This window comes from Panthera tigris, chromosome B2 (genome assembly GCF_018350195.1).
Source record: "Panthera tigris isolate Pti1 chromosome B2, P.tigris_Pti1_mat1.1, whole genome shotgun sequence".
Classification (NCBI taxonomy): domain Eukaryota; kingdom Metazoa; phylum Chordata; class Mammalia; order Carnivora; family Felidae; genus Panthera; species Panthera tigris.
The window spans coordinates 130,529,833-130,552,858 of NC_056664.1; the positions used below are offsets into that span (position 1 = coordinate 130,529,833).

The window sequence follows — 23,026 nt, forward strand, 5'->3', positions numbered from 1 at the left end:
GAGTTTCTCAAATTCCACATATGAGTGAAATCATATGATATGCCTTTCTCTGACTTATTTCACTTAGCATAATACCCTCCAGTTCCATCCATGTTCTTGCAAATGGCAAAATTTCATTCTTTTTCATTGCTGAGTAGTATTCTGTTGTCCATTCATCAGTTGATGAACATTTGGGCTCTTTCCATAATTTAGCTATTGTTGATAGTGCTGCTATAAACATTGGGGTGCATGTGCCCCTATGAATCAGCAGTTTTGTATCCTTCGGATAAATTCCTAGTAGTGCTATTGCTGGGTCATAGGATAGTTCTACTTTTAATGTTTTGAGGAACCTCCATACTGTTTTCCAGAGTTGCTGCACCAGTTTGCATTCCCACCAGCAGTGCAAAAGATTTCCCCTTTCTCCACTTCCTCACCAAATTTGTCATTATTTTTTTATTACAGTCATCCTAGTAAGTGTGAAATGCTATATCTGTGTGTGCATGTTTTTTTAAATAGACTTTATTGTTTTGAGCCATTCACAGCAAAATTGAGTAGAAAGTACAGAATTCCCATATTGCTCCTACCTGCCCCCAACCTCCTTGCTGTCAACACCCTACGCCAGAGTGGTAAATTTGTTACAATAGATAAACATATATTGTTTTTACTATTGTTACAGTCAATATGCCTATATAGACACATTATTGCCCAAAGTCCATAGTTTACATTAAAATTAATCTTTTTTTTTTTTTTTTTAAAGCCACAAGATTTATTACTTACAAATCCCAGAGATGAGAGTGAGTGTGCAATAAGCTGGGAGAAGGGCAGTCCTCTGTGCCAGGTGATGAATAAGCAGGAGATAGAGTTGGGTAGAAGCACTTATTACCTTTCAAGTTGTGGGGGCCGAGGTCATAACTTTTCATGGGCTTAACTCTAAGTGGTTATTTTGTGATTTTATTTTATTTGAGCATAGTTGACACATGATGTTACATTAGTTTCACGTGTACAACTTAGTGATTTGTCAAGTTCATAAATTATGCTATGTTCACAAGTGTAAACATCTCTCCCATTACATCGCTAATATATCACTGTCTTCTTTATGTCGTACCTTTTATTCTCACGACTCATTCATTCATTAACTGGAAGCCTGTATCTCTCACATCCCTTTGCCAAATGTTGCTCAATATCCATACTCTCTCCCCTCTGGCAACCGTCAGTTTGTTCTCTGCATTTATAGGGCTGATCTTGATTTTTTTTTTAACTATTTTATTTTTTTAAAAGGGTTTCTCTCTTTTTTTTTTTAAGTTTATTTTTATTTACTTCGACAGAGACCTAGAGAGCAAGCTGGGGAGGGGCAGAGAGAGGGAGACAGAATCCCAAGCAGGTTCTGTGCATCACTGAAGAGCCCAACGTGGGGCTCCAACTCACGAACCCATGAGATCACACCCTAAGCCGAAATCAAGAGTTGGACGCTTAACCGACTGAACCTCTCAGGTGTGCCGAATTTCTCCTTTATAAATAATCCTTCCGCTCAGTATAAGTTCCAATACCTTCTTTCCACAGCTTCATGGATCGCATTGCCTGCTCCCGGAATGCGTGCCTGCCCCACTGGATGCCGTCGTGGACACCGGTGATACTCATCTTAAAGGCTTCCCCCCCCTCCCCCCCCTGCAAACTTTAATCTATATAAACATTCAGGTCATGTCTAAACATTTTTGGGTATATTTTCTAAGACATATTACAATGTTATTTAAAAGTGGCACCCGAGGGTGATGTGTGAAGGTTCGGTCAGAGAAAACAAAACCAGTGGGAGAGACATTAAAGGACCTGTTGCAGGGCATCGGCTTGTGGTTGCGGAGGCTGGTTTGGCAAGTCCAAAGTCTGTAGTGCAGGCAGGAACTCTCAGCCATGAATGGAAGCTGCTGTCCACAGACAGAATTTGGGGGGGGGGGCGGGGAGTTGCACTTATTTTTATTAAAAATTTTTTTTTACTGTTTATTTATTTATTTTTTATTTTTTTTATTTTAATTTTAATTTTTTTTTAAAATTTTTTCAATGTTTTTTATTTATTTTTGGGACAGAGAGAGACAGAGCATGAACGGGGGAGGGGCAGAGAGAGAGGGAGACACAGAATCGGAAACAGGCTCCAGGCTCCGAGCCATCAGCCCAGAGCCTGACGCGGGGCTCGAACTCACAGACCGCGAGATCGTGACGTGGCTGAAGTCGGACGCTTAACCGACTGTGCCACCCAGGCGCCCCTTTAATTTTTTTTTTTTAACGTTTTATTTATTTTTGAGACAGAGAGAGACAGAGCATGAACGGGGGAGGGGCAGAGAGAGAGGGAGACAGAATCCGAAGCAGGAAGCAGGATCCAGGCTCTGAGCCATCGGCACAGAGCCGATGCGGGGCTCGAACCCACAAACCGTGTGAGCCGATGTTGGATGCTTAACGGTCTGAGCCACTCAGGTGCCCCTGGAAGTTTCACTTCTCTTCTAAAGGCTCCCTCCTTTTTTGTTAAAATTAAAAAAAAAAAAATTTTTTTTTAACGTTTTATTTATTTGTGAGACAGAGAGAGATAGAGCATGAACGGGGCAGGGGCAGAGAGAGACGGAGACACAGAATCGGAAGCAGGCTCCAGGCTCTGAGCCATCAGCCCAGAGCCCGACGCGGGCTCGAACTCACGGACCGTGAGATCGTGACCTGAGCCGAAGTCGGACGCTTAACCGACTGAGCCACCCAGGCGTCCCGATGTTAAAATTTTTAAAAATGTTTTTATTTTTGAGAAGAGAGAGACAGGGCATGAGCGGGGGAGGGGTAGAGAGAAAGAGGAAGACAGAGAATCCGAAGCAGGCTCCAGGCTCTGAGCCATCAGCACAGAGCCTGAGAGGAGGGGCTCGAAGGCACAAGCCGTGAGATCATGACCTGAGCTGAAGTTGGACACCCAAATGACTGAGCCACCCAGGCACCCCCTCTAAAGGCCCTTTTACTGATGGAATCAAGCCCATCCAAGTCATCCAGAATAATCTCCCTTTAGGTTGGCGAATTATAGACTTTAATCATATCTACAAAATACTTTTGTAGCAACACAGAGATCCATATTTGATTGAATAACAGACGATGGCCTAGCAGAGGTGACTCATAAAGCTCAACATCACAGGTGAGAATTACCTCTGTGATCACAGAGTATCACTGTTTATTTCATATTCCTATGGAGACAGCATTTGGCTTAAAAGTCAGCGGCTGTATGCAAATCAACCATTTTTTTTTTTAAACAGTGCATGATGCAAAATTAAATGGAAGACCTTGTTATACAAGGCCCACCAAACTTGCAAACACTGCTGCTGCTGCTGCTGTGGGGGTAGGTCTCTACCAGGCACTTTGACTATGCTCCATGAAAAGGTACATAGAGCAAACTCACTCCAAGCATGGCTAGAAAAATTTGGCCCATTCCCTGCCTTGTTCTTAACAAGACATTGAAGACATTTTATTTTTTTTAAGCTTATTTATTTTGAGAGAGAGAGAGAGAGAGAGAGAGAGAGAGAGAGAGAGAAAGCACGTGCAAGCGGGGGAGGGGTAGAGAGAGAGAGGAAGACAGAGGATCTGAAGTAGGCTCTGTGCTGACTTGAGAGAGCCGGATGTGGGGCTTGAACCCCCTCATCGTGAGATCATGACCTGAGCCGAAGTCGGATGCTTAACCGACTGAGCCACCCAGGCGCCCCAAAGATACTTTAAAAATAGGCTACTGTAGTTCTCAAACTTTTTGGTCTCAGGACCTTCATATGCATCAAAATTACCGAGGACCTTAGTTAGGGCTTTTGTTTCTATGGGTTGTGTCCTTAGTTTGGGCTGCTATAGGTGCACTGAACTCTCTCCAGGGAGCTGCAGACTGTGTACCATTCGGGGAGGGCCGTTTGCCCTTGGAAGCTCATCTGAGGAGCTTCTCCCACCCTGGAAGTGCACGGACTCCAGCTTAGGAGTGGTTGGGCAGGGGTCTGATCCGTACCCTTTTATGTAGCAGTGGATAAACGGCTTTTCTGATACTAAGACATAAGAACAGAACAGATAGGAAAAAAGGTAGGAACCGTGGAAGGAAGGAAGGAGAGAATTAAAAAGTGGTTTACTTAGTAAAGATCTTCATCTTAATGCTTGAAAGACCAAAACCATTTAAGAGGGAAACTTGCTAATCTTTTGCTGTATGCATAAAGATTGTAAGTAAAAGAATCATCCCTTTAAAAGAACTTATTGCATAAATTAGATGTCTGCAATAGGAAGACAGAAGTGCTATGTATTTATTTGTATCCTATCACGCCGGTAAGCAATCATGTGGGAGCGGGGTGGAAACGGTCACCTGCAGAATAAAAGCAGTAACCTGTTATCAGTTAGAGACTTAAAAAGTGAGAAGCATTAAGGAGTTTTAAGTAAGTACGGCATTCCACAATGATGCTTAACAGTTTATACTAATTGCTGATAAACTTCTGATACAATAAAGTGAGATCAGGCATTGAAGTACATTCTCTTCTTAAACATAGGTTTGCATTTACCAAAGATATCATTTTGTGACAGACAAAGGAAAATCTTTTCAACACAGTCAACAGGGAACAATGCTCTCATCTTAATCAATGGACATTTTTTTTTAAAGTTTATTTATTTTGAGAGAGAGAGAGAGAGAGAGAGAGAGAGAGAGAGGGGCAGGCAGAGGGGTAGAGAGAGAGGGAGAGAGAGAAACCCAAGCAGGCCCCATGCTCAGTGCAGAGCCTGATATGGGGCTTGATCCCATGAACTGTGAGACCGCATCCTGAGCCAAGATTGAGTTGGACGTTTAACCGACTGAGCCACCCAGGTGCCCCAGTCAATGGAAATTTTTAAGAAGAATCTGAAAAGATAACTGGCTGTAGCACTCATTTGATTATAGGAAGCTGGGAAACAGAAGGGCATAAGGTGCCTTTGTAGTTCCGAGTACAGAATTAGGGAAGTGGTAAATATAAACTAAATGGTCTTGAAGGAAGGTAAACATGGGTAATCTCAGTAGACATACTCTAAATAAATTATTAATAAAGCGACGGGGAACTAGATTTCTAAGGAAATTTGGGCAAAATGTTTTCTCCAGAAGGCACCGGAGGGGTTGTCAGTGATCAGTTTTGTACTGGCATACGAATCACAGATCTGAAAAGACTTCACACGTACAAAATTGGTCCTTGGACAAAACTGTTCCTTGACCAGGCTCTATCTGGGGTGTGGAGCACAAGTAAGAACAGGTTTCCGGGCTTTGGAGAAACAGCCAACGGGCGTTGGAGAAAGACTAAGAAAATACTGAAGGGACGGGTTGAGAGGAAGAAAGAAAAGGTTACTGAACAACTTAATAACAATAGACACCTGTACAAAAGATCATCATACAGATAATGGAGGCTAAATTTTATTTCCAGCTTGCCAGAAAAAGAGCCTGCATACATAGGCGGCAGCACAAAGGATTCAGTTTCAATTTAAAGAAGTCAGTTTTGAGTCACTGATACTAAATAATGGGATAGGGTCCGCAGGATGGTGTGGGACCTTCAAAGACAAGATATGTGTGTCCCTGAAAGGCTGGCTGAAGGGAAGACTTAAGTTCCCGTATTTTCTGTACGTGATACTGCGTGTTCTCTAACTCAGACGCAACACTGCACACCTATCCTGAGATCCGGAGTTCCCCTGGGGTTATCAATTATCCACAAAGCCCTCCTTTAACGAAAGGCTTGTGACTGGTTCATATTCAACCCTTAATGTGATAGCACTCTTGTGGGCTTCACGATGTAACAGAGGTACATGGAGATTCTCATAAATTTTATAAAATATAGTTAATTGATCCCACTTTGAAGAAATTTTATGAAAGATTAGATTATCAGAATAGATAGGTTCAAGATGCATTTCTTGCACTGCACTGTTTTAATGACTTTTCATTTTTATATTGGTATGCCAGTTAAAAATTATGAATTGACATATTACTGGGGGATTTTGTTTAAATTCTAGAAAAATTGAAAGACACTTTTTTTTTTTTTTTAAAGTAGGCTCCACACCTAATATGGGGCTCAAACTCAAGACCCTAAGATCAAGAGTTGCATGCTCTACTGACTGAACCAGCCAGATGCCCCTGAAAGACACTTTTTATTCAGTTTATTTAAGCCTGAGGTCATTCAGCATAGGTGATTTTTGCATTTCACAAAGTTTATTCTGTAGTTTAATAAACATTAAGAATTCAAGCACGCTAAATCTTTAATATACTAAATCTAATAGATGAGAGAAGATTTAAAAGACATTATGTTCCTTTGTCCACTTGAAAGGGTTGCTTAAGTTGATGACTAATTAATCTTGCATTGTTAAATTCCATTCCTAAATATTTTGATGAGTAGTGTTAGTTTGATAACTATTTGTAAAGTATTTGTGGTTATGTGTTGAATTCTCATGTCAATAGTTTTTAGTCTGTTATTATTAATATGACATGAAAAGGATGAATTCCTAAAAAAACAAATGCAAGAATCATTCTGCTAAAATCACGTGCAAAGAGAAAAGCTGAAGCTGCAATAAACATAGCAAAGCTATCTGGGTTTGAACAAAAGATTATGGAATTAGGCACTGTATGTAACTCTATCTTTTCAGTCCTAACAAGCTCACTTGGATTCATGCTTCCTCAGATCCAAATACGTTTAAGCTCTTTAAGGATTGGTACTATCTCATTTTTTCTCACTGGTTCATTAGTACAGCACCCACTAAAGAACAACTATTGTGAGCACAGTGATAGTTTAGAAAATATAAAATGAAAGAGGATGGAAGCAAAAAAGCCCTTTGCTTGCAGCCAAGAAGACGTGGGGATTAAATATGTATTTCTTTTGAACAACTGTCTGGAAGAATTTCCACAACTGTTTTGAGGAAATAAATGTCTATATAATATGGAATTCTATAGTATAAACAATTTTGACATCTTTTGTTGAGAGACCAAAACAAAAAACATAGTGTATGTTCTGCGGCTCGGAAATTAATAAATCCCCAAGTTTCAATTTCCACTAAAATATTTATTTAATTAATGATATCTTACAGAAATAAATAAGAACGGTTTTTTTTTTTCCTAATACAGATAGGTATATTTATATATATATATTTTTTCTTTTTTTACAAAATTGAAGCATATCAAATTGTTTTCCCTAAAACTTTAGCTCAAAAAGGAATACTAGGAAACAAACAGAAATACTGAAACATGCTCATCATTAAATTACAACCATGGGCCTTCTGAATCTCAGTATGACACAGGATTTACAGAAAGACCATGAGATTTGGAGTAGGGGACCTGGGTTCCACTGCTTCCTTGCTACGTGTCACAAGCATGGCTCTCTATTTCTGAACCTTGGTTCTCCAACTTCAAAACAGGAATGATAATAGTTACATCAACTTCACAGGATTATTGGGCAAATTAAAGCTGAATGTGAATGTATAGGAAAGCTCTTTGTAATATGTAAAGAGCTACAAAAATAATAGTTTTGTTTAATTTCATATAAAAGAATTGATGCATATCTTCCTTCAACTGAGGAATAAGCACCAAAAACATGTGTGTGTTTTCTTCAGTTGAATTATGTCACCCTATAAACCTAGAATAAGAAAATGCACCTTAACTAAGCACCAAAGCTTCTTGGACAAATATGATATAAGGGATATTTCTATTACAGTTTTCTGGGCAGCTGAGTAGGAGCTAATGAGTCCTGAGGGTCATTTAAAACTCTGAAGGCTCAAAGAAAACAAAACAAGAACCTCTGTATTACATCAAATGGCTAGGATAAAACAAGCTACTCCTTCTTTAGTGACTTCAAAGTCCATTAATTCTTCACAGAAGAAGAAACACTCAGTTGTTATCAGTTGCAATTATTTGCTTATGTAAATATGACATTCTCTTGTTCCAAAGATCAAATACTAGTCCTTGAGAGAAGTCCTAGTGAAATAAAATAACAAATTATCACAAAGTTAGATACCAGTGGTTAAAAGTCTAGTTTCCCAAGAACACGGGAAAGGAAAAGAACCCAAAACATCAGTATAATAATGATAAAAAACAAAACAAAAAAAACTAAAAAACCCCCACAAAACCCTGCCATAATTTCCATGTTATAATGATTAAGAACTAAAATTATAAAACTTGCAATATTTACAGACACATCGATCTTAAAACAAGTAAAAACTTAACGATAAGACAAATTAAAAGTAGAGAAAGCAGTTTAGATCATTTTACGGTAAATGTGAATATACTTAAAATGCTAAAGTTCACTGCTTACGCTGACACTACCTAACACATCATAGAAATAAGAAGTGTTCAATGTTTCAATTGTTAGTAGCAACACACAGAGAAAGGAATTACTTGCCTAATATTAACTTATTGTTAGGAGTTGTATTACTGTAAAGTTACTATGCATGGAGTTACAGTCTAAAACTACTCAAATAACTAGGAGGTAATATAATTCACCATGTACTTTAAATACTACTAGCAAGATATTGGTGAATCATGTGCTAAAGATACCGAAGGCCCTTCCAAAACTGAGATTTATGTGGGTCAGATATACTAGGTCATATAAAACCAGATCAGTTTACTTTTTTCCCTTCCTCCAACTCTTTTTAAGATTGATCCTATCAAAAAAAAAAAAAAAAAAAAAAAAAGAGTACACGTTACCTCTCTTAATTCCCTTGCCTTATCAGATACAGATATTCTTTGGGGCAAAAAATAAATGTTTTATTAGGAGTGTAAAATTAAAAATCTTTATAGATCTTTTGGAAACAAGATATTGGAAAGGACTCAGTAACTACTAGGACACTGTACAACTAAAAAAAAAGAAAGAAATTCATTCAATGAAGAACAGTGTATTTACTGACATCTACTGGAGTTTTTACTTATAACTTTGCTCTATAAGCTATGAAAAAATTTAAATACATTAAAGTCTGTGGATTGAATCAAGTGTACTTCATTCAAGTTCTTCAGTTTCTTTGGTAAACAGGTCTGCCAGATCAGCCAAGGTTAAGACAGAGGCCTCTGGATGCTTCACCGATGAGTTCGTGTGACTGCAGGATTTTCCAAGTGAGTAGAGTCAGAAAGAAACCAAGGAATAAATGATTATATTTGCCTTATATTTTGCTCTAGTCCTGTAATAATCTAAGACATTATGAGATAAGAATATAATATCCTTATAATGTAAAACCGTATTTGTTGATAAGTGTTTGTAAGTGAGCCAGAAACTCTGAGTAGAAGGTTGGTGACAGGATCATTATTACTTCTTGTCAAAATTCGGGAAGACTTCCATACAGTATTTTCAGGCTTTGTTATAAAATGTCTTTTCTCTCCATGATTAATAAAACAAAGAAATAAAACCCATGCCAACAGCTACGAAGGCTCTCACCTTACAATTTACCTTCTTACTATCAAAAGTTAGTGTATTTCAAGAGAATTTCAACAGCTCTTCTAACTGGTATGTCATTTAAGTGGCTTAACTATAATCACTGAATTCTGTTCCACATGGAAACATGAACAAAAAGCCTTCATGTCTGATGCAAACAGCTTTCATGGCAGAATCTTCCCTTCCCATTAAACCACAGATGGAAGGAAACTTCTGGTTTCAAATGGTTTCTTTGCTATGCACACTACCTCTGTAGAGACATCCCTTCTAGGGCAATTATTCTTTTGTATCTTCCAACCATACCTATTTCATAAGGATGTAGTAAGCCACTGGTTTGTATTTTCAAAATGAGTTTATAGGAAATTATAGAATCAATATTAGAAAGTTTTATAATTCTAAAGTTAAGTTTTTAAAATTAAGGCTACCCGGGTCTCTCTGCTTCCGTTGTGCCTTTGGAACTAATCTCCCAATTCCCAGCTGAGTTTTAAGTCCAGATCTTCCTGTGTGTATGTAACTAAGATGTGTGATGTATAAAGAAACACTGTAAGTTTCCTTTCACAGATACCAGACTAAGGCTGTCAGGTGGGGCATAAAGATAGATTTCCTTAAAAAGTAATCCAATACGGCAAAGAAAAGTAGGACGTTTAAATATTTTTATACATTACAATCCCTATTAACAAATTAAATCAAATATAGGATGCCAGAGCATTAACTGGGACATTTTACACAGGGTAAAATGTCCCATCTTGCTTTTAAAAAGTATTTGCACTTAATATTTTTTGGTTGACTAGGTGGTCATCTAAGTGAAGAAGTCCCAAACACTCACAGGACATCATGTAAACAGGAAATGCCCAGGGGCTTGGATAAAGCGTTACCTACCTCTTCTCAGCAGTTTTCAGCATGGCTTGCATTCTTTCTTCTATTGTTGCCTTAATTAAGAATCTGTGTACAATAGTAGGTCTAGAAGGTACATAACAATGATACATTCAAAAACATCTTAAAACTAATTAGGACAAACAAGATTTCACATATTATATGCTACATTCATCAGTCACTTAGGGCCACCTGGCAGGTACTCATCAGTGTGCTGGGGGGGGGGGGTGGCGGTCAGTGGGGAATAAAACAAACTAGCCTTAATGAACTGACATTCGAACAAGGGGAGACACACAATAAACACATAAATCAGATGGTACAGATAATGACACAAGGCAGCTGAGACATAGGAGTTAAAATATGACCGATGGGAAGGAGGCCACTCAGCAAAGGAGAAGCAGGAAGAGCATCCAAACAGAAGAAACAATAAGTAAATGCAAGCTCTTGAAACACGCTTGAAACAAGCCTAAAACGTCTGAAGGGCACAAAGAAGGCTGGCGTGGCGGAAGGGTACTGTAATGTCGGGGTAGAGAGTGGAAGTGAGATTGCAGGGGTAGGCAGGGACCAGATCGTGTAGGGTCTGGAGGGACATGGCAGGAATCTGGATTTTTATTGTGGTTATGGGGGGAAGCCATCCATGGGTTTTAGGCGTGATTTCATTTGTACTCGCTTATACTTTAGACATCTCTTTGGCTCCTGCATGGGGGATGAACTATTAGGTAGCAAAAGTTAAGGAGTTCTGTAAGAGTCCAGGTAAGGGGTGGGCTGTACGCTGGTTGGGTCAGTGGCAACAGTATGTAGCAGAAGATTTGGAGTATCTGGCAAGACAGAGCTGGCAGATAGAGCTGGCAAGACTTCAGTGATGGTGTGGACGTGTGGACAAAGAAACAAATCTGGAAGAGTCCTAGACCTTTGGTCTGAGAAACTACACATGAGAGAGGCAGACTATAAGATGGGGAGGGCTTGGGGTGGGTGGGAGCGCAGCCTATGGGAAACTGGAGTTTTCCATAAGCTAGGTATCCAAGGGGAGGTGGAGTCCAGATATGTGTGAAGTGGCAGAACTGGGTGTGTGGGTGTGAGACGGGAGCTGAAGGGGCATGTCTGGACCGGGGACATGCGTCTGAGAGTCATCAGCACATAAGTGCTACTTAGAGCTCTACGACTGGATGAACTCATTTAGGAAGCATAGATGAGAAAAAAAGAGCCCTCAGGGACCACTGGCAAGAAGTAGGTCATTAATAGCATTTTGAAACCTTATTTTGGTGGCACAGTGAGGACCAAAACCCCACCAGAAAGGCCGAGAGCGGAGGGGTAAGGAAGTGGATGGAGGTGGAATGCAGGGGAGTGTTTCTACAGATGGGTGATACTAAGACATATTTATGTGGTCATGTGTTACAAGAGGAATGCCCTTGAGAGAGTAGGAGAACGGATGGCACCCATGACAAGTGGAAAGGCTGGCTTTTGAAAGAAAAGGGATACTCCTCTGGCTGTGACAGAAGGGAGGGAACATACCGTGCCTTCCTGCTTTTTGCTACTGAGGAAACATCCCAGTGCCCACCTACGACCAATGCTGCACTTGAGCGTTGTTTTACACTCTCTCCTCTTTTGCTTTACTAGTTGTTTCTGTCTTTAATGAACCATTCCTTTATTTCTCCCATATGAAAGGAAAAACAACAACAACAAAAAACCCTTCTTGATCTCATACTCTTCCTTTTCTCTGCTCTTTGCAGCAAAACTGCTCAAAATACGAGTCCTACCAGGGTGCCTGGGTGGCTCAGTCGGTTAAGCTTCCAACTTCAGCTCAGGTCATAATCTCGAGGTTTGTGAGTTCGAGCCCGCATCAGGCTCTGTGCTGACAGCTCAGAGCCTGGAGCCTGCTTCAGATTCTGTGTCTCCCTCTCTCTCTGTCCCTCCCATGCTCATGCTCTGTCTCTCTCTGTTTCTCTAATAAATAAACGTTGCTGCAAGTCCTACCAGCAATGCAGAGGCAGCTGTGTGCTGTGCTTACAAGCACGGACTGGGGAGGCAGAGCAGCTGTTTGAAACCCGCCACCACTTTTGCTAGCTATGTGACCTTGGACAAGTGACTTAACCCCTCTGTGTTAGATAAGTGTTTGTTCATAAATAAATAAAACCCTATTCTCTCTTACACTCAAATCAGACCATCTCCTCCCCTACCGGCTCTCTGACTTCATCTCCTACTTCTCTCCTCTTTGCTTATTCTACTTTTTAGCAACCCTGGCTCCTCGCTATTCCTCAAATGTACCCAGCACACCTCTGACTTAGGGTCTTTGCACTGAGTGTGCTTTCTACGTGAATATTACTCTCCATGACACCTGCATGACTTTCACATCTCTTTCAACTCTTTGTTCAGATGTTAACTTCTCCATAAAAATATTGCATGCCATCCTGCCCAGCCAATGCCCTCTTAATCCTCCTTACCCTGCTTTACTTTTCCAGCTCCTAACTTAGTAGATGTTTTACTTCTGCTTATTGTTTACCATCTCTCTACCGGCTGTTTATAACTAGAATTTAAGTTCCACAAGGGCATCTCAAATACTTAGAACAGTGCCTGGCACACAGAAGGTGCTCAATGACAATTTGCTGAAGGAGGTATGTGGGTACCGATGCAGGCAGACTGCTCAGGTTGGTGATGGAAAGATGAGATGCTTCAAATCTGAGGTATCTGTTTTGCACATGTGAGGCAAGGCTGCCATCAGTGGGGAGCAGGAAGATACAGAAGACTTTTAAGACCATCTCTTCAGAAAGTGGAAAAATCTATTTACTAGGGAAGCATAGTAAGATGAGTCAAGTAGTGTTGAACAGTCTTTTTAGACTGTGGTCTTACATATGAGCTGCGTCTAGTCTATGCCTTGGAAAACACTGAAAACACGAGAAGTCAATGTTTAAAAGTGTAAGAAAAAACAAACCAAAAAAACAACATAATAAGACATAACTGCATTTTAAATGATACTCAACAGGGCTTAGAACAAGCATGCATTTATCAGTTATGTTACCTTGCCATATTTTACTAAGGGTTTATTTGATGAACATGTCTCTTGCCTGCTAAAAGTTAAAAGCCCTCATTTGCTCTCTTGGCTATTGCTTACAAGACCCTTCAGTGTTTTGAGTAGGGCACATAAGATCAGATCCCCTGCCACTCCTCTCCGCAGGCTCTATACTCCAGCAATCCCAAACTCCTTCCAGTTCCTAGGAATATCATGGCGTTTATCTGCTCTGTGTTCCTGCACATGCAACTCTCTTTGGTTGTGAGATCAGCCTTTTCTAGCCCAACGTTGAAATAATTATTTCTTCAAGACTCAACCCAATGAAGCCTTCTGTGACTTTCTAGGCACAGCCGATCAGCCCCTTTTGTTACACGGTACTTCTAATGTATTTTTGCACACTCTACTGCAGTATGTCGAATCTTCTGTTTCTGGTACTACACAGTGATTTCCTTGGGGGAGTAGGTTATGTCTTACTCAGTTTGAGTCTTCAGTATCTAGAATAATGCATGACATATAGTTGCTGCTCAATCAACATTTATTTAATGAGTACTCAGTATGGATTTTTTCTAAACATTCAAGGCATCTAATATCTAGGAGGTAATACATCTAAGAGGTCTTATGAAGGATAGTTTTCTATTCTAATATTTGAATAAAAGTAGTAGATATTACATAGTATTCACTATTAGGTTTGCTTTGGGTCTAAACTAAATATAATTATTTCTCAGAGTGGACCTATGGGACTGTCTTTCCCTAAGGGGAAGAATTTAAAAAAAAAAAATTTGTTTTTAACATTTATTCATTTTTGAGACAGAGAGAGACAGAGCATGAACGGGGGAAGGTCAGAGAGAGAGGGAGACACAGAATCTGAAACAGGCTCCAGGATCTGAACTGTCAGCACAGAGCCCGACGTGGGGCTCGAACTCACAGACCGCGAGATCATGTCCTGAGCCGAAGTGGGACGCTCAACCGACTGAGCCACCCAGGCGCCCCCTTAAGGGGAAGAATTTAAAAAGGGGTCATGAATGAGATCTGCCTTCTTTTAAATACAGGCTACTTTAGACAATCAAAAATCAATTCTTCTCAAAGTCACAATGGATATCTTCAACTCTGCAGCTGTCTTAAATATTTTAAGAAACTGTTTTGGTAAAGTGATCAGGGTAGAGTTTGAAGACAAAAATCTGGGAGAATTTGGGATTTGCTCGAGTAGGGAGGGCTGGAAATCGCAAGACGTCTGTTGGTCATATAATGATACTTGGAAAATTTAATACATAAGGAAATAATTAATGAATAGGTTTAATGAACATAAATGAAGAGCTTAAACACTGATTTGTATCTTAAAAACTCGAAGCAAAAGTAAGTGATGTTAATTTTAGTCCTTACTTGGTCTGTCCAATTCGGTGTACCCTCCCAATGGCCTGAAGCTCGTGGGCAGGGTTCAAAATGGGCTCCACCAAGAGAACATGAGTTGCTTCAATGATAGTTAATCCGTTAGAACCTGTGTGCAGGGGCAGCAGCAAAATATTGATTTGGGGATCATGTTTAAATGCTGAGAGGTTCTCCTAAAAAAAGAAAGGTACATTTAAATTTTAGCTGCATCAGTTAAAAATAAGAGCGGTATATTATAGCTCATATTAAAGAAGACTAGTGGTATCCAGGTCATTGTGAAATGTCATAATTAAGACAAGTAAATGTAAAATTATTAATTTTAGAAAATGTAAACTTGTTGTTTGACTTCATGAGGAAAAGTATCACATAAGCCCTCTTGTTCACTGCGATACGGTGGAGGCAAAAGATACATGTATGTGATGGATACAGATTAAACTACATGAGCTTCCAGGAAAGAGAGAGAGAAGGAATGTGTTAAGAGTGAGGATGAGGTCAGAGGTATGAAATCTGCTACATTTTCACTTGGTCTTTTTGTTTTTTGACTCTCAGGGTGTGTGCCTGTCATGCTGAGTGTCATGTAAGGTACTTGGACCATATAGTTTGCCTGATGCAGTGTCTTGAGAACTTAATCCTGGTACGATGGCCCTGTCCATTCAAAAGGTGAATCACAGGCTGTCTCCTCTATTAAAGCCAACACCCTCAAGTCAGAAGATCTTAAAAAAGAAAAAAATGATCTTGCTATAGGTATAACTGAACAGATAGAAAATTAATTAGTTTCTCCACTTTGCTTTTGAATGTTAATTTTATAATCAATAACTCAAACCCTTACAGAAGACAATAAATGGAAGTAACCTAGTTCGCAGCAGTTTAAATTTGCAACTAAATCCCCACCTCCCCAAACGCAAGTAAAATCTTCCTGACATACCTGAAATGTCTTGACACGGCTGATCTGAGCAAATTCCATGTTGTTGTCGGTGAGGGCTTTTGAAATAATATCTAATACGTCTTGCCACTAGAACGCATAAAACAATAAGAAAACAAATATTTACACATAGCTTTCACATAAAAAGGAGTTGAAAAGGGACTAAATGAAAATAACTTTTGTACCTCAGAATTCAGAAAAAAAAATCTTCAAATGTAGTACCATCAATAGTATTTAGTTCTATCAAAATGGTAGCGTTTTTGGTTGGTTGTTTGTTTGTTTGAGATCAAATGCTGGTTAAAAACAGGGTAAAAAACATGACTGCCTTTGGGAAATGAAGTTAAGATAAAGAGAAATAATATGAAATAAATAATGGAGTGCTTAACGGATGTAGTTGCTTACCTTTTAGAAATGAAAACTAGAATTTTTACTCATGATATATTTTTTTTAATGAGCAGCAGGCAAAAATTTAATTATTAGAATATAAGAACAGAAAGGAAGAATAGTATGAATGTTCTTTTTACAGAGAGGGGACATTCAAAAGTGAATGCCCCTTTACTCAATATTTTATTCAGCAGATTTTTTTCTTAAACAACCAATTTCATTTGTGAAATGAGACTTTCAAGGTTATAGGTTCTCATTTTTAACATATTAATACCAGAATATCCCCATAAGCCACAAACAGGACGTGTAGCTGTAGAAATTGCCTTGTGAAGCATCACCAAATTCCTCTAAAAATAATTCTATCCTATGGACATGGGAAAATAAAACATGAACATGGAAAATCTAACAGTAATTCTAAATCTCTACTATATGAGGGTAAACACTAAACATGAACTCTCAGATATAAGCTGATATAAGAGCCAGAAAGCCAGTGTGAGCCAAGACCAAGGAAGAACATGGTTGACTGTACCGTTGAGAAGACCAGTGCTTTAGCGCCCGGGTCTCTGAGCTGGATTCTCATCAGAGTTCTGACCACAGCTTCCACTTTGGTAGAATGGCTGCCCTTTGAACACAAAGAAGAAAACACGTCACTGCCAAATTAAATCTAGTTTATAATGGAAAGGAAAACCAATATAAGACACTTTTATTACCAAAACTACAGGTGCATCAAAACAAACTATCAGGTACATATGTGTCTACTCTTCTTTATTCTATATTTGCTGGAAGTTTTCTTTAGCCTCAAATTGTAGAAGTTATAGAATTTACACCCAGGGAAAATTCGAATATGAAACACACCAGGAAGTTATAAGTGATACGATCCTAAAGAGAAGATTCTTAGGTTAAAGTCGTTAGGTTTTGTAGTTGCAAGATTTTGTTATTTTAGATAAGCAGAACTGATATAGAAAACACTCTATATTTACATGGATATAAGGTATATATATATATATAAATATACATATTTAAATATATACTTTATGTAAATATATATATTTATACAGATATTACAGCATTAGAAATGTTAAGAATACAATGAATCAAATTCCAATGCAAGCAAACTGCGAAGAATCCTTTCTTGCAAGGGAATTACAAAGGACAGGGACAGAGGTACAAATGACAGCCACCTGGACAGCAGATTTCCACAAAGCTAGATAAACACTCAACAAGTGGTTTTTGCATCTTCTGGAACCATTTCCATCATAAAAGTATAAAAATGCAAAAATAAAAATGGGGAAATAACAAAATGAGGAAATGAGCCAGTGTTTTTATGGCCTTCATAGAGAAACTTCCTCCTGGAATGCTCTGGGAGATGGCATGACATGAAGAAATTAAGGGCACGGGATTCTGAACGTGGTAAATCTAAATTCAAGAGCCAGTTCTGCATCTCGCTAGTTATACAGACTACCCTTTCTGAGCCATAGTTTCATCATCTGTCAAGCAGGAATAATTTTACCTATTTCCAAAGATTGCTGTGATGGTTACATGAGAAAATACATGTATAACATTGAACTCAAACTTGGCAAAGAGCACTCAATACCTTATTATCTTTCTAAGACATTACATATGAGCACTATAATGACACAGATAATCCCATAAGGGCGCAGAGCTAACCAAAAAGAGTAAACCGACTCTACTCACCGCTTTTACACAGAGACACTCAAAGGTAAAATATATGAACAGATCAAGAAAGAAAGGCATAGCATTTTTAAGTCAGCAAGACAGAATTAGAGAAGTTTTAAAATTCTAGTATTAAAATCCCAAGTCTACATATGCAGATTTTCAATTATACTTAAAAGTTTGCAGATTGTCAATTATACTCGAAGGGTTAAAAAATAGAAGGGATCTGTTTCAGTCTAAAAACTGTCTTAAACAAGAGCAAAATTATCTCAAATATGAGAAAACAGGAAATCAGCATAAAGTGAGTGTTTAACGAGCTTAGACAGAAAAATCCATATCCTTGCAAGGTCTCGTGTTCAAAAATATTTTCAAGTGAAATATCATGATAACTATGAAACCTTCCATCTATTAAGCTGCTTTTTATGAAAAGTTCAAAAGAAAACATAATAATTTTCTATAAGCAACATTCTAAACCGGAGTGCTAACTCTCTGAAGGAAAAGACCAGAACATTCGCTTTGATCAAAGTTTGGCCAGTTCGGTGGTAGCTCTCAATGAGCCCTTGCAAATGTCACAGCTTGGAACCATTTGGTCCTAGTCCAGTTACTTCCACTATTAAAGAAGAATAATAAGGAAGTCTAAGAAATCCAAAACTCTGCTTGGCAAAAAGCTACATGGGAAGTGAGACTACCTTAATACCCTTTCCTTCCAGATGGATAGAAAGTGGCTACTGAGAATGAGAACAATAGAGGAAGAAGTGGGTGGCCCACATATATTGGCAGGTTTTGGTTTGAGCATGCAGGTCCTGCATAATGAAAAAAACCCAAATCCAATAAATGCAAAATCCTTATGTGAGGCCAATATGTTAAGGTAGTTTCTGTCAAGATGAAAGATTCATGTTTTAGACTACTTGAAGACATTTATCATAAATGGTCACTGAAAATGTTGCCTCAAGTCACAAGAGGATATGTTGAGTTTATTTCAATAACAATTCCTAATTTGTTGCTAAATGAAAAGAAAATACTATGAACAATGAAGGATTACTGAGCTAAAAAGTTAACAGAGAAACGCAATAAACTGTAGGAGAAAAACTGAATAGAAGTTAGATAAGGATCTGGTTTCTACCCTACCTACTAGATTTATCACAGGCACATTTCAGATAATTTAGACTTAGGCATTTTAGAAGCCTACATAAAAATGCATACATACTCCAAAATATTTGTATATATGTCTTATAAAATGGCATTTTCACTTAACATTGTATCTTAGCAATCTATTCACGTAGGACCTTTATATTTACCTGACCTCAATGGCTGCACAATATTTAGGGTACAACAATTTATTAAACATTTGCTTATCAGTATACATTTAGGGTTCTTGTTCAGTACACATTAGGCTTCACATTTAATGCATTCTTTCTGGCTATTATAAACAGTACTTTAATGATCCTTGTGCTTACAGCTTTGGGTACATGTGCGAGTACTTTGTTGGATAGGCATTTCAAAGCAGAATTAATTGTTGGTCAGAGGCTCAAAGAACTTTAATTAGATACTTGGATTTCGGTAGATTTTGGTATATCAAATTGCCCTCTAAAAATGCTGGAAGTTTTAACAACCAACAGTTAAAAATACTTCCTTCTTTGCATGCTTGTTAAAATTTAATTTTTTGCCAGTCTGATAGGTGAGATGAGGGGTCAAATTTTTATTTAGTCTACATTTCCCAAGGGTGAATTTGAATATCATTAATTGGCTATTTAGAACTCCTCTTCTGTGAACTGTACTCATATCCTTTGCCAATTAAAAAAAAACTAAGTTTTCATTTCTTACTGATTTGTACGACCTCTCATATATCGTACATGCTAAATTTATGTTGTAAATGTTTTCCAACCTCTCTGTATGTAGTTCACAGTTGTGTTAAATGCACTAATGTCAACAAAAGTGCTATATTAATACACATTAGTTACAGTAACTCACAAATGTTTGATGAATGACCACTGGATTTAAAAACGAGGTGTTCTTTGATTTATTCTTTTATTAGATTCTTCTATGCTTGACATTTACTTAGTCTTTCATAAGGGAAAGATGAGAGATTTTATTTGGAGAAGAGCAGCTTTTTCCTCAATTAATTGCCCTGTCATGGTTCTTTTTTTATTTTTTATTTTAAGTAGGCTCCATGCACAATGTGGGGCTTGAACTAATGACCCTGAGATTATGAGTCACATGCTTACCAGCCAGGTGCCATTGTCATGGTTCTATATAATACGACTTCATATGATATTATATCATATCTCAGAGTATAGAACACTTGTCAGTATCAGTCAATATACTGTTTGAAGACAAGGACCAAATGGCATTTACTTTTATATCACCTAGAGCCTGGCATCATTCTTTGTAAACAGTATACACTCAGTCAGCTTATTTAATGCAAAAAAAAAAAAAAAAAAAAAAAAATTTACATATAGGCTTCTCAATCCCAAATATGCTGAGTAAAAAAATGAGTAAATAAAATTAAAAGGGGGTTAGAATACAATTTAAAACTCCCAACGTAGTTTTTATTGGTTCAGAATGATCAACAATAGGCAAATCAAATCTTGCGATTAATCTCTGGCTTTCCCACCTATACTAGCTAGAGACTCAGACAAGAGCAGTCAAGAAAGACAGGGGGGATTTGATCTAGCACAAAGCAGGCTCTAGGTGGATTCTGTATTAGATACTAGGTAATGAAATCACTGGAACTGGTCTTAAAAAAGAAGCCTGCAACTGGAGGGTGGTACCATTTCATTATATAGGTTGATAAACACTAAAAAAAAAAATTTTTTTTTTTTTAACCGAACTATCAGGAGCTACAGGAGAGGTTAATAAAGTTGGCAACCCCAGTAGGCTTTTATTTTCAATCTTTAGAATCTCAGATTCCCACTACATTATGCCCTGATTCGTGAACTTTTCTTCTCTTTCCTGCTTGTGCTTTTTACTTCCAAATGAAAAAGCAAGAGTCCCAAAATAATACTGAAAAGACCATGGTTGTTCTTAGAGCAAAGCCAATGGAAGTGAACAAAGAGACAGGGCAGACTTTCTTCTGCATTTTCCTCGTAACTCAAGTCCCTCCAACATTTAAAGTCAGTTCATATTGATTATTCAAATCATTCATTTATTTATTCAACAAAAATTCCAAGAACTATATTAGGCACTGGATATACAAAGATCAAAAGATACACTCTGTTACTCTCCCAAATATACAGTCTAATGCAAGTTACAGAATACAGAGGAAAACAAAAAAGATGGTTTATACTGCTGGTTTGGCCTGGGTGCAATTTAAGTGAATGTTTTATTATACTGTCTTAATGAGTACTACACATATTCTACTACTTATTTATTTGTTTGTTTATTTATTTAAAATGATTATTTTTGAGAGAGAGGGACAGACAGAGAATGAGTGGGGAAGGGGCAGAGAGAGAGGGAGACAGAATCCGAAGCAGGCTCCAGGCTCTGAGTTATCAGCACAGAGACTGATGCAGAGCTCAAACCCATGACTGGATCATGACCTGAGACAAAGTCGGATGCTTACCCGACTGAGCCACCCAGTTGACCCTCTACTACTCTTTTTAATGTTTCTGTCTCAAATGCATAAATGAACTTTGGCTCAAATCTGTCAGTTTCTGAGAAGACTATTCAATGTTGCCACAGCTACAGAAAATAAATCTGTTAAAAAAGGTAAAAACAAAAAGAAGGGGATGGGTTATATGACAGGCAAGCCTGGAGGGGATCACAGAAGAGGCACAAAAGAGATAAGGATGAGGCGATGTGGACACCAATCTATCCTTACACAAGGTGTTAACAAAGTATGAATATTCTCAAGCCAGGTAAAATGGCAGCCTCAATCTAACTTGGCTTATTTTTTATTTTTATTTTATTATTTTTTAGCTATATCAGTAAATATACAGATGCAAAGATAGGTTGGAATATGTATTCTTGAGGAGGGTACATGGAGAGAGAAATCCTGCAAGACTACTAGATCACTTAATATATTAGGTTGATAAAGTTACATTATAAGCACCTTTGTCCTCTTTGGAAATTTTTGTCCCTTTTCTCATTACCATTCTTTCTTGATAGTCTCTTCGGTTTTTCCAGATACATATCCACCAAACCTGACTTTGTGATCAATGCTTGGCTTTGATCAAGTTTCTGAAACATCAGTGATGAAGGCCCAGCTTTGGAGTAAAGATACATCGTCTGTCCCCTGCCTTCCCTTGACCTTATCTTCGTGGTTGCTCTCCCTAAGGCACTAGTTCTAAGATCAACTGGAGAGCCAGGATGGGAGACATACAAAGTACCACCAGTCAGATCAAGTCAGTACCTTTCCTGGTGTTCCACTCATGAGATAAGCAGCCAAGAGTATTATAACAGTTAATGAAGAAAAAGGATGGGATTTTTCTTCTTTACAGCAAAAGAATCACAAAATGTTCTTTATGAAAATCTTTGTTCCCTTGCTTGTAATTTAATCAACAAAATCAAATAAGGTCTCTAAACTACATATACAGGAGGACTTTCACTTTCTGGAAAATAAACTGCAAAGTTAAAAGTTCTAGACTTTGGGTAGGATGTCAAGGCAATGAAAACATAGTAGATACCCATTTGCACCAAAGGCCAACAAAGACTATTTCTTATGAAGTCTGGCTTAGAAGTTGTCTAGTAGCATAACTAAAGATCAGAAATGTCATGTACCTCTTATCTACTCTAAGTAGGTGCAACTAGCTTATTTTCATCACAGAGTTAAAATTCAATGGAGTAAGGAAGCCCTATAGTCTTAGGTTCCTGTTTTAAAATTCTGAGAACCTAAAGTTTGAATTAAAATTTGTTACATGTGTTAAAAGGATGGAAAACTCACTTTTGTTTCTTTATCATATATTCACTAGATTGAAAGAATTCTTTTTTTTTTTTTCTTTTTGATGTTGATTTTTGAGAGATAGTGTGAGGAGAGGGGCAGGGAGACAGGGAGACACAGAATGCGGCTCCGAGGTATCAGCAAAGCCTGAGGCGTGGCTTGAACTTGCGAACTGTGAGATCATGACCTGAGCTGAACTTGGACACTTAATCGACTGAGCCACCCAGGTGCCCTGAAAGAATTCTAATAATAAAGTAACCAAGGAGTATCTGACTTAGACTTTGATCAACCCTTCCCCTCAAGAATGTGATTAAATATCTCACCAAGTCATTCTTAGAGTGAAATACTGCTTTTCATTGTCTGAAGTCTTATTACTGGGGAAAGGGGCGGGAACAGGTAAAATTCTTGAGTATGGTGTAGAACATATGCAGTGGTTGGCTTTAGTCTATTCCCTTCACATCCATTTCCTGTTGCTGAGAATCCTTATTTAGGGAAGGTAGGAAAGGAAGGAGAACAGACAGGAGATC

At 38.3% G+C, this 23,026-nt stretch overlaps 1 protein-coding gene across 3 annotated transcripts in view; it reads right to left on the reverse strand.

Annotated features, from left to right (window-relative positions):
* Nucleotides 1-7,063: 7,063 nt before the first annotated feature.
* SHPRH (SNF2 histone linker PHD RING helicase) overlaps nt 7,064-23,026 on the reverse strand; it is a 95,064-nt gene continuing 79,101 nt past the window's right edge. For 2 of the 3 annotated variants that reach the window (XM_042987273.1, XM_042987274.1), the window contains exons 26-30: nt 16,476-16,568; nt 15,566-15,652; nt 14,635-14,813; nt 10,254-10,334; nt 8,829-9,042 (exon numbers count right to left, since the gene is read on the reverse strand). In XM_042987273.1, coding sequence (XP_042843207.1) covers nt 8,946-9,042; nt 10,254-10,334; nt 14,635-14,813; nt 15,566-15,652; nt 16,476-16,568 — 537 coding nt within the window. In that variant the 3' untranslated portion in view covers nt 8,829-8,945. Of the gene's footprint in view, nt 7,928-8,828; nt 9,043-10,253; nt 10,335-14,634; nt 14,814-15,565; nt 15,653-16,475; nt 16,569-23,026 lie in introns of those variants that run through there. The other variant, XM_007093724.3, reaches the window with a different exon arrangement.